This window comes from Fukomys damarensis, unplaced genomic scaffold, assembly GCF_012274545.1.
Source record: "Fukomys damarensis isolate Sample0158 unplaced genomic scaffold, DMR_v1.0_HiC HiC_scaffold_30, whole genome shotgun sequence".
In the NCBI taxonomy this organism is placed as follows: Eukaryota; Metazoa; Chordata; class Mammalia; order Rodentia; family Bathyergidae; genus Fukomys; species Fukomys damarensis.
The window spans coordinates 23,591,282-23,605,316 of record NW_022900942.1 but is presented as its reverse complement, the minus strand read 5'-3'; the positions used below and the strand labels follow the sequence as shown (position 1 = coordinate 23,605,316).

At 32.4% G+C, this 14,035-nt stretch overlaps 1 protein-coding gene across 12 annotated transcripts in view; it reads left to right on the top strand.

Annotated features, from left to right (window-relative positions):
* Positions 1-14,035, top strand: part of Relch (RAB11 binding and LisH domain, coiled-coil and HEAT repeat containing) — a 114,691-nt gene that overhangs the window by 47,768 nt on the left and 52,888 nt on the right. For all 12 annotated transcript variants that reach the window (XM_010644870.2, XM_033757375.1, XM_010644873.2 and 9 more), the window contains 3 exons: positions 3,789-3,901; positions 10,051-10,141; positions 13,479-13,550. In XM_010644870.2, the coding sequence (XP_010643172.1) occupies positions 3,789-3,901; positions 10,051-10,141; positions 13,479-13,550 (276 nt within the window). The remainder of the gene's footprint in view (positions 1-3,788; positions 3,902-10,050; positions 10,142-13,478; positions 13,551-14,035) is intronic.

Below are 14,035 nucleotides of genomic sequence, written 5' to 3'. Positions count from 1 at the left end.
AACTTGAATTAATGTTCCCATTAGAGTTATAATTACCATTGATTTTGTTTGCCATGGTTGTACTGTTGTTTTAATATTACATGAGACATCAAATCTAAAATGCTTAAAGATTTTTTATGTAAAATATTCTTAAGTTTTTAGGTACCATGCCTTTTACATTACTGCTTTCAATACATTTCTTTTATGTTTAGTCTCACAAAACGTTTTTTTAAAAGCCCTGTCTTCTGATGAGAATTCAGCCATCATCATTATTTTTTTAAATGTTGGATTCAGAATTAATACAAATGTAAGAGAAATTTTTAAAAAGTAAATTTCTTCAGCATTTTTCTGTCATCATTTAGTAGACCTCTTGACTTCTGTGTTGCTGTTAGAGGAAGAGGCCATCTGACAGAGTTGACATACCAATTTTTAACTTTCAGTTTTAAACTAGCCTTGATGTGCTAGAGCATATTCAATTCTCAGTGGTATGGAGTATCAACCAAAGATTTTCAGCAGTGACCTACTATATGGTGTTGATTTTTCCAGTAAGAGAAGAAAGCAAATGGTAATAGAAATTATTACTAACTGTGCTTAAGAAGAATGAAACGTGTTTTCCTTCAAAGCCCTGAATTCACAAATTACAGAGTTCAGGAGGACACAGATTGACAAATGCTTTTCCTCTTATGTGTTACTTTGAATTGATTGGTAATGGCTACTGTGTTGAGAAGTGATTTGTCAAGTGCTGTGTTGAGGCTTTTGTTTTGTTCTGTTTTGTTTTTTGAGACAGGGTCTCACTATATAGTTGAGACTGACCTGAAACTCACTATGTAGCCCAGGCTGGTCTCGAACTTGCAGTGATCCTCCTACCTCAGCCTCCCGAATGCTGGAATTACAGGTGTGAGCCAACACACCTGGCTGTTGAGGCTTTTTGAGACTATCTTTGGTCTGGTAAGAAAAACTTCATAGCAGTAGGGAATTGCAAAAATATGTAAAGTATTCATTTCTGCACAAATCTTTATTCTTACATGTTTCACTTGAAATTAAAAGAGAAATTTTTTACTTTCCTTAGACACTTAGATTCTAAGGAATAAAACTGAGACAGGATCTCTTCAAGTTCCTGGTCCAGTCCATTTATAGCCATATTGCTGTTTGGCACATTTATAGCCATATTGCAGTTGCAAGATTCTCGCTATGAGTGCAGGATATAAACTTTTCCCTTGATAAAGTGCCATGTAGTCTCATTTAAAAAAAAAAAAAGCATAAAGAAAGAACAGCAACATAGTTACTATGTTATGCTTGGGTTTTTTTGGGTTTTTTGGGTTTTTTTTTTTTTTTTTGATAAAAAGAGGTAAAGATTGCACTTTATAGTTTAAACTGTGTGTTTGCAGTTTTACCAGGTATCTTACCTTCATTTTCTAACTTTATCTTTAAAGAGTAATAGACTAAGGAGAGAATGTGAAAAAATAGGATAATAGTATATATATATATATATATATATATATATATGTATAGACAGTAGGAAAGCAGGAAGAGGGATTATGAGGAAGCAAGAAAATCCTTCAGAGAGAAAGATCTGATATGGAGTACTGTATAAGTAAAACTTTCAGAGCATTTATAGTTTAAACTGTGTGTTTGCAGTTTTACCAGGTATCTTACCTTCATTTTCTAACTTTATCTTTAAAGAGTAATAGACTAAGGAGAGAATGTGAAAAAATAGGATAATAGTATATATATATATATATATATATATATATATGTATAGACAGTAGGAAAGCAGGAAGAGGGATTATGAGGAAGCAAGAAAATCCTTCAGAGAGAAAGATCTGATATGGAGTACTGTATAAGTAAAACTTTCAGAGCCTTTCTTGGCTTTCAGTCATTAGCATAGTTTCTCCTTTTGTTGGTGTTTCCAGAATAGCTTCTTTTTGTCCTTAAAGTTCTACGCTCTGTAGAGTACTGTGATGATGCAGTATCTTAGTCCTCTCATTAGTGTCACTGTCTTTCAACAGCCTAAATGCAGTCAACTAAGAATTAGAACAATCTTTGATATTAATGGTCTTCTACTCTATTAATGTTTTTTTCTGGTTCTGGGTACTGAACACATGGGCTTTGCCCTGAACTGTATCCCAAATTCTCTTTTTTTATTTTGAGACAGGCTCTTACTAACTTGCCCAGGCTGGGATAATATGTGCACACCATCGTGCTTGGCCCTAATATTCATAAACTTCCAAATAAGATAAGATATGTAATATTTTATAAAGCTCACTTATTCTCTCCTACAAAATAAAAAATGATTCACCAAGCATTATAGTAAGCATGTTGTGAAAATATTAGTTAACCATATAGAATTCATACATACTCTCTTGTCTCCTGTTCTCAGTACAAAATTATTTATTCCTTTTGCTTTTCAGTTGTTGTCTATTTTAGAAGGTACAGAAGCTTCCTTATAGGGAGATTGAAAATGACAGAATAAATTTTTTTTTGTTTTTTTGGTAGCAAGGATCGAACTAAATGTTTTAAATTCTTTACTCCTTAAATTATTTGTAGCTCCTCTTATCTACATCTTTTTACTTTCAAATTTAAAATGTATTCCAGATAATTATAATTTTAACATAATATATTTTAGAAATAATGGAAGGATAGTTCTGGTCATGTTTTTAAAATCCAGTCTCAATTCCAAAAGTTGTATCATCTCTGTCAAAGAAAGCATCTTCAAAATGAAAAATATTTTTCTTAAATATAAATTTCTGATCATTTTCTTCAGATTTTATTATGGATAACCATGCATTATTACATAGTAATTCTTATTTAATTCTGTTAACACTTTTTGGTGAATATTGAGGTACACAGAAAAGAGAAGAGGCATGATCATTCTTTCCTTATTTTTATATCCTAGTGATTTTTTAAAAAAAAAATCTTGCAAAATACTGTTTTTGTAGTTTAGAAGATTTCTCTAAAATATTGTATGCTTTTGGACTTTTTATCCTCGTTAGCTTTGAAAATCCACTCCAAAATATAAGACATAATATATACAGTATATTGTGTAAGAAATTTGTCTTTAAAGTGTGGAACAACTTTAATTACTTTAAAGTATTTCTTTGAAAGAGAAATAAACTTTTGACTATTACTCTTACAAAATGTTGAATTTAACTCTGCATGTTGAGTGAACCAAATGACATTAAATATTTAAATTTAACATCAGAGAGTTCTGAGATTGTATATTGAGCCCCTGTGGAACTGGCCTCTATTTTTTGCCGCTCTGGGTATCAATCCCTAGGCAAGCGCTGCCTGACCGTAGAGCTACCTCCCAGAAATAGTCTTTTATGTTTTTCACTGAGTTAGGTGTGTAAGGTACAAAATTATTAGATTATAGTCCTTGTATATGTGGGAAGAGTTAATTTTTTTTTGGTTTTTTTTTTTAAGTTTCAAAATACAGTGAACTTCTAGAAGTTTTGTTTTATTAAAACTTTTAGAATTAAAATTATGTATCATCTTGGCAAATTATGGGATATTACAATATTTAGTATAAAAAGCTAGTGGACCCTTGAGAAATACTGGATTTTTAAAAAACAACAAAAAAAAAGGTTAGTTAAACCTTAAAGAAGTTTCATCATAGTGATTTTCACTTTCTATAAAACCAACGTGGATATTTTAATGTCTTCATTTATTATTGTCAACCTTAAAAAATTAATATTTGCTTTTTGGTATTTTGAAGACTTAAATGTCCATTTAAGAATACTCTGGGGGGAGAAAAGAATATTCTGCAGTATATTTTTATTTAAACTTTTTATACCCTCATCTTTCTTTAGGAGTTGATTCCCCTCATATTGTGTACAGCATGCCTACATCCTGAGCCTAAAGAGAGAGATCAGCTTCTCCACATACTTTTCAATTTGATCAAGAGGCCAGATGATGAGCAAAGGTGGGTATGATTACTTCTTTGGAAAATAAATACAAGTCAACTTACTGATTTTTCTAATTTGACACCAAGATTAGCTTGTAACCTAAATGCTCTTTTCCTTCTCAGTATCAATTTTAATAGCACTGGAGTTCTTGCCATCTTGGAATTACTCTAATCATAGAAAATGTGTCCAAATAATAAATGCATTTGAAGCCTTTTCCTTCCCCCACTTTGTTTTTTAAGGGAACCTAGAATTTACTATAAAAAATGGATAATCACTCCAAGAAAGTTAGCCTGTGGTCAGTAAAAAAAGAAAATTCAAATCAGCTTTTTAAAAGTATGTGCTGGAGACATGGTTGTGCATGCCTATAATGCCAGCACTTTCTGTTGAGGCACAAAAATCGCCTAAGCCAGCCTATGATACATAGTGAGTACAAGGCCTGAACTTAGACCTGTCTCAAAAAAAAAAAAGTAAAAAGTATGTGTAAATCATAAGATTAAAGTCCTTATTTTCTGCTATAATTACTGACAGGGCTGGGGATTTAGCTCAGTGGTTCGGTGGCCTGCCTTACAAGTGCAAGGACCCGAGTTCAATCCCCGGTACCAAAAAAAAAAATAATAATAATAATAATTACTGACAATTTTCATTCTTTAAAACTTTAAAAGGGGATTCTATAACTTCTTGAAATATTGATTGCTTCTCATGGTCACTAGACAAACATAAGTATTAAAAGATATTATTTAAGTTAGCTTGTATTTTTGAGAACTAATTCACATTAAAATTATATTAAGTTTTTGTACACTTTTTCCTCTTTGTGTGTGTGTGTGCTTGCGTGTGCACTGCTAGGGTCTCATGTATGCTAAGCCACCACATTAACACTGAAATACATCCTCAGCCCTTCTTATTTTGTTTTGAGACAAAAAGTTTCTCCTAATTACACAGGCTGGCGTAAAACTTGCCAGCGTCCTGCCTCAGCTTCTCAGATAGCTGGGATTATAGGTATGCACCACTACATGTACCTCAAACTTTTGTCTCTTTTAAAATTATAATACAATCTCCCCTGAAAATTGTGGGATAGTTCATTTTGATCTGAAAATTCTGATGTGTTTTATTTCTAGTAGAGAAAAGTCTCCTGGTAAAGTTTATATTCCAGCTGTCACTATAAGGGAGAGGGAGCAAGTATCATGAAAGTCCTAACAGGAGCCTTAGATGGCATAGGTAAATTATATATTTGCTATAAAATAACTCTTCCTTTGCCCTCCAAGTGCAACAGGCCATAGCTAGTGGCATAACAAATCATTATGCGTGACCAGTTACCCTTGAGTCATTTTACTATTTTCCAGATTAAAACATAATCTCTGTGAGGGAAAGAGACAGATTTTTAGAGAAGCATGACCTTACCTGCCTACAGTCTCAGCTGTTTTCAGTGATTATTAAGACCTATGAGAGCAAAGAAAACCTTGTTAAATTCTAACATACTTCTTAAGGTTTTCTTATAATGACATGATCTTGACAGAAAGTAAGTTTTTTTTAATCTTGCTAAGAAAAAGACAAGTAATAGGTTGACATCTCTTGATGTTTCCTTCCCAATTTGTAACTTTTATTGTAACTGTATCTTATTGTAACTGTACTATGAAGACATAGAAAAGAAAAACTAAGATGTATGTACAAAGCATTTGTCTCCCATCCAAGTACTAACCAGGCCCAACCCTGCTTAGCTTCTGAGATCAGATGAAATTGGGTGTGTTCAGGGTGGTATGGTCATAGATTGCACAAAGCATTTGTGAAAAAGAAATTTAACAATCAGCTATTTAAAGCACCGGGATATTTTTCTGTTACTCTAATGTCACTCAATGAAGCTGGATTAGGAAGACCAATCTAAGACTCCTATAGTTTTCACTCTAAAGAAAAGGTGTTTCATTTGGCTAAAAAGTAGGAGACACTAAGATAGCCATAATTTTGTATAAGGCAGCTGATTAGTTATGGACTCCTAGTCTCCTGTCAAGAGTTTGTCATCTAGTCCAATGATGGCAGACCTTTTGGAAATCTAGGCAGGTGTTCCATAGGTTCACCACCACTGGTCTACTGAGAATAATATTCCCAGTAAATAAGAAATACTGTAGAAGGAAATGGACAAGTGATATCTTTCTTTGTAAAATCCTATAAGCCATTCTAATCTTTGTAAGAAATTACCCTAGAAGTACAGAGCGGTTGTTAATTTTTCATATACTATAGTTGGTTAAATATCCAGCCTTCTCACAACTTTTATAAGATAAATTCTCATCATCGTCCAGAGTCCTGGATACTAAGAAAAACAAACTTAGATTCAACACACTCTCATTAAATTATTTCTGTGATATACCTAAAATAGGAGTGAAGCTTTTGATTGTAGTTTTTCCCTTCCTCTCAAACTGGACCTAGATTAATTTAGTAAACAAAAAAACAGAAGTAACATGAGCCTCAAAAATTCCACTAAATAAGCCAAGCATGGTGTGGTGTATGCCTGTAATCCTAGCACTCAGGCTAGAAGAGTCCAAATTTCAGTTCAGCCAGGGTTACATAGTTTAAGCCTACCCTGTAGCCAAAAAAAACCCTAAAAAACAACTTGCATTATACAGTGAAAATAACAGGAATTCAGAAAGTATATGTTGAAAAATGATATATTACCTGAGAGAAATATTTTTAAAATTTTTATTAGTATATATTTGCAGTACATAATGATTGCATTCATTGTAGGGAATTGGTACATGTATACAATATATCTCAACTCTTTTTCCCCTTCACTCTACCTCTTTATGTTGCTAGCATCAGATTCATTTATTTATTGTATGTCATTATGAAGTTAATTACATATAAAGAATCAGTCTACTAGGCTAAAAAACACATAAAACATATGATAATTATACTAAATCAAGGTGCCCTTTTAGATATATTGTCCATACTGAATAGTTTTTTTAGAGAGATTAAGAAACATTGTTTGGTATCCTAAAAAAGAAGTAAATATTAGGGGTTGGAGATGTAGCTTAATGGTAGAGTAGTTGCCAAGCATTCAGGAGGCCCTAGATTCAATCCCCCATAACACACACACACACACACAAAATAAATATATGAATTCATCATGGCTTTTAAAAAACAAGAGAAAGGAACGAAAAGAAATGTAATCTTAAAGGAAAATAGTTGTGTAGAATAATCGAAGATACCGGAGTGAGGGCGGAGATCAATGTGATTCCTAAGAAAAGAGAATACATTTTGACCAAACAATGATGATAAACATCTGTCTCTACCTCGGAGAGTCAAAATTTTTAATTATTAGGAGTAGCTATAGGCTGGGGATTTAGCCCAGTGGTCCACCATCCGCCTTGCAAGCTTGTGGTCCTGAGTTTGATCCCCGGTACTAAAAAACAAAAAACAAAAAACAAAAAAGAGTAGCTATACAACTGTGAGGGAGAAGATCAGGGCATGGCAAATTGGCATGACAGTCAGACGTGACCTGTCAGTCACAGAGACCCATCAGATCTCGACCTGGATATATGCACAGAACAGCTTCAGAGCCCCTGCATGGGATGGCCTGGATCTGATGTCAGAAAAAGGATATAAAAGATGGCAACTGCTGACCTTTTCGCCACTGTCTTACTCTTGCAATGACTCGCTGTGCATGCAGAGCATATTTTCTCTCTTCTTCAGAGTTCACTTCTTTTTTCTCCTCTTTCCACATCTTTATCATTTGTACTTTTTCTTACACCTTCAATAAATGTTAACCTTTCCATTCATCACTTGTCCCATCCAGTTCTTTGAACAGGACAAGATCCTGGAAAGGAACACTGGGCACTCCACCATCCAGTTACAGCTGTGGGCTTGAAATTGTTCTGGTGGGTGGATAAGTGGACTAAGCACCAGTTAGACAAAATAATGCAGTTGAATGTTTTCTTGTGTTATTTTTATCTTAATAAAAATTTTATTTTGGCTTATACGTTGTAAAAAATAGAATTATACTTTATGATTTGGTAGCTTTATGTAGTTTTAGTATTTGGTTTTCTGATTTATAGTTTTCATTTCTTCTGAGAGTGTTGGAAAATCATAAATTAGTGAACCATTAGACAAATCAAGCTCAAAATTAAAATACAAGGAACTCCTCAACTATGAGCGTACACACAAAGAGTCTTGTATAATAAATTTCTCTTCCTGCCCATATATATACATATATATATATACACCTAAGAGCAAGAGGGCTTTCCAGCCAAAGTTGATCTATACCAGCAGCCTTTACAGCCTAATTAAGTAGAAATAAGGGAAATTAAATCACTATATTAGTACCATTTGTTTCCATCTGAAAATATTCTAGGACAATTTGGTGATACTATAACAGCGTAATCTGGGTCTGTAAAGATTGAATTTGAGGACAGAGTAAAGAGGAGTGTTTATTTAGGAGAGAGGAATAGCTCCCAGTGATTGGGAGGGGCCAAATGTGGGTTGCCAGGGGAGTCCCTTGTCTAATTTTTTATACCAAATAATGACCAGGGTTCAGACAACTCAGTCAAACTAAGATCAACTTATAAAACTAAATAAGCTTACTTAAAGTAGAAATGGCCCTATGAGGAGTTGAAGCACCTAGGCAGCTTACATCTGCAAGTTTCTCTTGGCCTCTGTCCTGTCCAAAGCAGTTCATTAAAAGAACAAAGTAAAGAAAAAATATTTTTCAGATATAATTAGGAGCAGAAGTTGTCATAGTAGCTATCCATCACGTGGATTGTTAGATCCTTGAAGTTAATTGTCTACCTCTTTCTTACCGTGTTATCTCTTAACCTCAGATTCCTGCTTATCTGACCAAGATCTGGCCGTCCTGCCTCTCCTACCTTGGACCCAGTGCCTCTCTAGCTCCTTTTGTCTTCTGCCTAACTTGCCTCTCTATAATAGTACTATTTAGGGAAATTAGTATTTTATTTTCTCCTAGAAAAATACATTCTTTATCTGGATAACTTAATAATGAAATACCGTTTATTGCATGTTTAGTTTAGGTTTTCAAGGCAGTAATCCATATTTTAGAGCCAGTTTTCATAGACTGCATGTAATTTGATAACTGCCACCTGGTGGTAGAAAGTACCTGTTAGATTTGCTTCAGGTCGAGGTAAATTAGAAATTAGGCATTTGTGTACACCATTAAATCCACTTTCATTTTACAGAAATACGACACATTAGTAAAATACACTTATCAATTAATCATACTCTATATAATATAAACAATATGAACAAAACAAAAATTTTAAGTGAGCATGTAATAAGTTACTTTTCCTTCATGAATCATAGGTTCTTCTGTAGCATCTTGAGAAGTTTTTAACTTTATGCTCAGTAATGGCATTTTTGCCAGTTCTTTGAATTGACACCTGAATTATTTACTAATCAAATAATCTTATTTTTACTACCATAGGAAACTTTCCAATACTATTAATAATTTGTAAGCCATCTGATCTTTTGTTTTGAACTGCATTTGTAGAATATTAAATCTTAACTCTGTTAAATTTGCTTTAAGGGATCCAATAGTTTTTCCTATTAAAGTTTATGTCTTTAGTATAATGTTGGTAACTGATAATTTGAAGTTTTGTATAAGTGTATATATTTAATAAGTCTTTGAAATGCTTAAAATTTTAAGAAAATTGAGTAATTAAAATTATGAAACACACATACACACACACACATATATGCATAAAATATGTGTACATTTTAGGGGCAAAAACTGATCAGATTAAAAAATTTTCATGAGGAAGCAGACAGCTAAACTAGCTTAGAAATTTCTTATCCATTTTCCTTTTATATTTATTTGCTCTCAAAAAGTAGAAGGAAATTAAAAATAGCAAAATATGAAAAACTGACATGGAATAATATAAATATAAAAGAGACTTGTGTAGATAAATATTATAAAGACTGAGGTGGGAGTGTAACTCAGTGGTAGCATAAGACCATGGGTTCAGTCCCTAGCACCAAAATAAAAAAAAAAGAATTGCAGTGAGTGAGAAGCTGCTACAATATACAATAAAGACATATTGGGTCATTTTATGGTTAATATATTGAGAAATAGCAATGAGTGATGCCTAGGGTTAACTCTTTTTAACCCTTGTTCCAATAGTGCTTTCTAATGCAAATACAAGTCTTTGTTTCTTGTATTATTTTTCAGGCAAATGATACTGACAGGTTGTGTGGCATTTGCACGTCATGTTGGACCCACACGTGTGGAAGCTGAACTTTTACCACAATGTTGGGAACAGGTAAATTAACCCTACTGGGTGTTCCCTTAGCTATTATAACTTATGTTTTCTTTTTTCAGTTATATTAGCAAATGTATAGGTTGCAAATTATGCTACTAGTTTTAGAATAGTGATTTAATATTGCTTCAGACTGCTGAGGTGCTTTGCTTTATTCGTTCAACAAATACTCATGAAACACTAATTCCAGTGCCAAGTACTGGTATAGTCATTTAGTAATACAGTGATGAACAAAAGACAGATACCTCCTAGTCAGATTATAAGAGTAAACACAGACATGATAGGCTGTGATATGCATATTAATATATGTTAGGATGAAAAATTAAGCAGACGAGGGGATGAATAATGCTCTTCCAAAAAAGATAGCGAGAGAAGGAATGTCTCAGGAAAGCACGTTTAAGGAATTTGAATGAAGTAAGGTACACGAGGTACAAATGCACTAAGGTGGGCATGTCCTTGATGCATTCTAGGAAGAGCAAGTTGTGTACATGTAAACAGAAATATGTACTGTATACTAGTGTATGTTAGAGATATGTGGTGTCTAAAGTATAAGTCATTGATGTGGGAGGTTTCTGTACTTAAAATTCAATTCATTATTTTACTAATAGTACTTTTAATGATATATTGAATTTTGTAGTCTTCTGCAGAACTCAGAATTATTGTCTTTCTAGGTTTAAGGTTTGAGTCATGTAACTTGTTATTTTTCTGCTTTTAAAAGATGGGGTTTTCACTTATGAAGACAAATTAAAAGCTTTATTTATAATAGCAGAGTCATTTATCTTAAAATATTGGTCTCTAGAATATCACTAATGTGTAGTCATTTAGAATTCTAGCCCTAATTGCTTTGGGCATTCATTTTTTATTAAAAATATATTGGAGCCACTAGATTCAGTATGTAAAGTTAACAGTGCATAGAGTAATAGTTACTTCTGACAGTGCCATACATATTACATATATTACAGTGCATACTAATATAGGATGCTTAAAGTTGAAGACAAATTAAAAGCTTTATTTATAATAGCAGAGTCATTTATCTTAAAATATTGGTCTCTAGAATATCACTAATGTGTAGTCATTTAGAATTCTAGCCCTAATTGCTTTGGGCATTCATTTTTTATTAAAAATATATTGGAGCCACTAGATTCAGTATGTAAAGTTAACAGTGCATAGAGTAATAGTTACTTCTGACAGTGCCATACATATTACATATATTACAGTGCATACTAATATAGGATGCTTAAAGTTGAAGACAAATTAAAAGCTTTATTTATAATAGCAGAGTCATTTATCTTAAAATATTGGTCTCTAGAATATCACTAATGTGTAGTCATTTAGAATTCTAGCCCTAATTGCTTTGGGCATTCATTTTTTATTAAAAATATATTGGAGCCACTAGATTCAGTATGTAAAGTTAACAGTGCATAGAGTAATAGTTACTTCTGACAGTGCCATACATATTACATATATTACAGTGCATACTAATATAGGATGCTTAAAGTTGAAGACAAATTAAAAGCTTTATTTATAATAGCAGAGTCATTTATCTTAAAATATTGGTCTCTAGAATATCACTAATGTGTAGTCATTTAGAATTCTAGCCCTAATTGCTTTGGGCATTCATTTTTTATTAAAAATATATTGGAGCCACTAGATTCAGTATGTAAAGTTAACAGTGCATAGAGTAATAGTTACTTCTGACAGTGCCATACATATTACATATATTACAGTGCATACTAATATAGGATGCTTAAAGTTGAAATTAACTTGGATAGGATGTAAAGAACTTTGAATTTACAATTCTACATATATTTAGGTGTATATTAATTTTTTATACTTTTTTACCTTTTCTTTATTCAAATAACATACAGATTGCTCATTTAAAGTATATAATTCAGTGGACTCCGTTTATTCAGAGTTGTATTTCCGTCACTTGAATCCATTTTAAAATATTATCATTCCCAAAACAAACAACCCACTGAATGCAGTTTTTCTCTGTCAAGATTGTTTTAGTTATATGGTTGCCATGGATTTCCATATAATTTTAGAATCAGCTTGTCAATTTCTATAAAGAAAATGCTGGAATTTTAATAAATAATGCGTTGAATCTATAGATTCATCTGGAAAGTATTTCCATCCTAATCATAGTAAGCCTTCCAGTCTGTGAATTTAGATTGTCTTTCCATTTATGTCTTTTAAAACTTCTTTCAACAATGGTTGTACTTTTCAGAATATAAGTTTTCTACTACTTCTGTTTTATCCATTCCTAAGTGTTTTATTCCATTTTATGTTTTTATGGTAAAGAGAATTGTTTTCTTAATTTTATTTTCAGTTTGTTTATTCCTGTTGTATAGAAATATAATTGATTTTTGTATGTTCATTTAATTTTGAGACCTTTTGAACCTAAACTAAGGAAAAACAAAATGATACTTTATATGTACCATACTTTGATATTCAAAGCATTTTGCTTTTAAGATGACTGTATTAGGATTAAATTTAATTCAGAGATATCAGTTATAAACATCTCTATTGCCCACCCCTTTTACAACTTGAATAAATGTGGATATCAGAGATCTGTCTATCCACCTAACTCTAGTTTGTTGCCCAATAGATTACTATATAATTTCTTTTCTTAATTTTAGGCATCCAATACATTATTGAATTATGTCACCTTTTCATATGGAAATATGAGAACAGATATACTTCCTTTCCAGTCAAAGAAAGATTTATATTCTATGAAGAAGACATATGGGAACAAAGCCCAGTATGTGTCACCTTTTTTGTTATTTTTTTGTTATGGTTCAGTGTAGTCATCACAATAGCAAAACACCATCATTTCACATACGCAAACAGGAATGAAGTCTTACTTTAAAAAGAAAAGCAAATTTCAAGTTAAGCTGATTAAATCATTGATTAACTTATTTCTAAAGTTTAGGTAAAAGAGATGACTGGGACATAGTGACTATATCTATTAAGGTCTAGAAGCCAGATTTCCCAAATTAAAAAATATGCTACTATTGGTAGGAGTTAAGTCCTGATTTCTCCTGACATCCTAGAGAAAGCCTAATCCTAGGAAAGCACATAAGATCTAGATACTTTTTGCCAAATTTTCATCTTAGCTTTCCCTTTTTTCTTTTCCCCCTTTAATATTTGATACCTGTGTCATATTTAAACTCTCTTGATTTCCCTTATTCTTGGTCTAGGTATAGCCACACAGGGAGTCCCAAAAATGGAAAAGGAAGAAGCTTTATTGCATTCATAGCAGGATTTGTGGTGACAAGTAATTGTGTTGGAAGAAGAGGGGATATGTTTTTATGCTTGATTTTTTTTTTTTTAACTCTAGATTAATCACAAATACCCAGAAAGACGACTACTTGTGGCAGAATCCTGTGGAGCATTGGCACCTTACCTTCCTGTAAGAATTGTCATTTATTTTCCTTAGAGCATTTTTTCTAATAGTAGAGGAGGCTTTTTTAAATGTCATATTTTGTAATTAAAAATCTCTTAGGTATGCTGTTTTAATAAGGGAAAGAAATGAGCCAAGAAAGAAAGGGCTCACATTAGTGCATTATTGTATTGCAGGCCACTAAGTATATTACCATTATTTTTGCATATATATATATATATATATATAGACAGTTCTCAGTGGTCTGAGGAACCTGCATCGTTTCTTGAGATCCTTTCCAAGAGGTTGATGAGGTGAAAACTTTTTATAATAAGATGTTCTTTGTCTATGCCATTATGTTCACATTTGAAATGTTGGTACAAAACCATGATGAATAAAAATGCTCATTCATTAGACTAATCAGAGAAATGGTTCCCTAAATGAGACTTAATATGATTAAATTCTTTACTACCATTGCATAACAAGCCAATTTTATTTTTTAAAAGGAGCTTTTT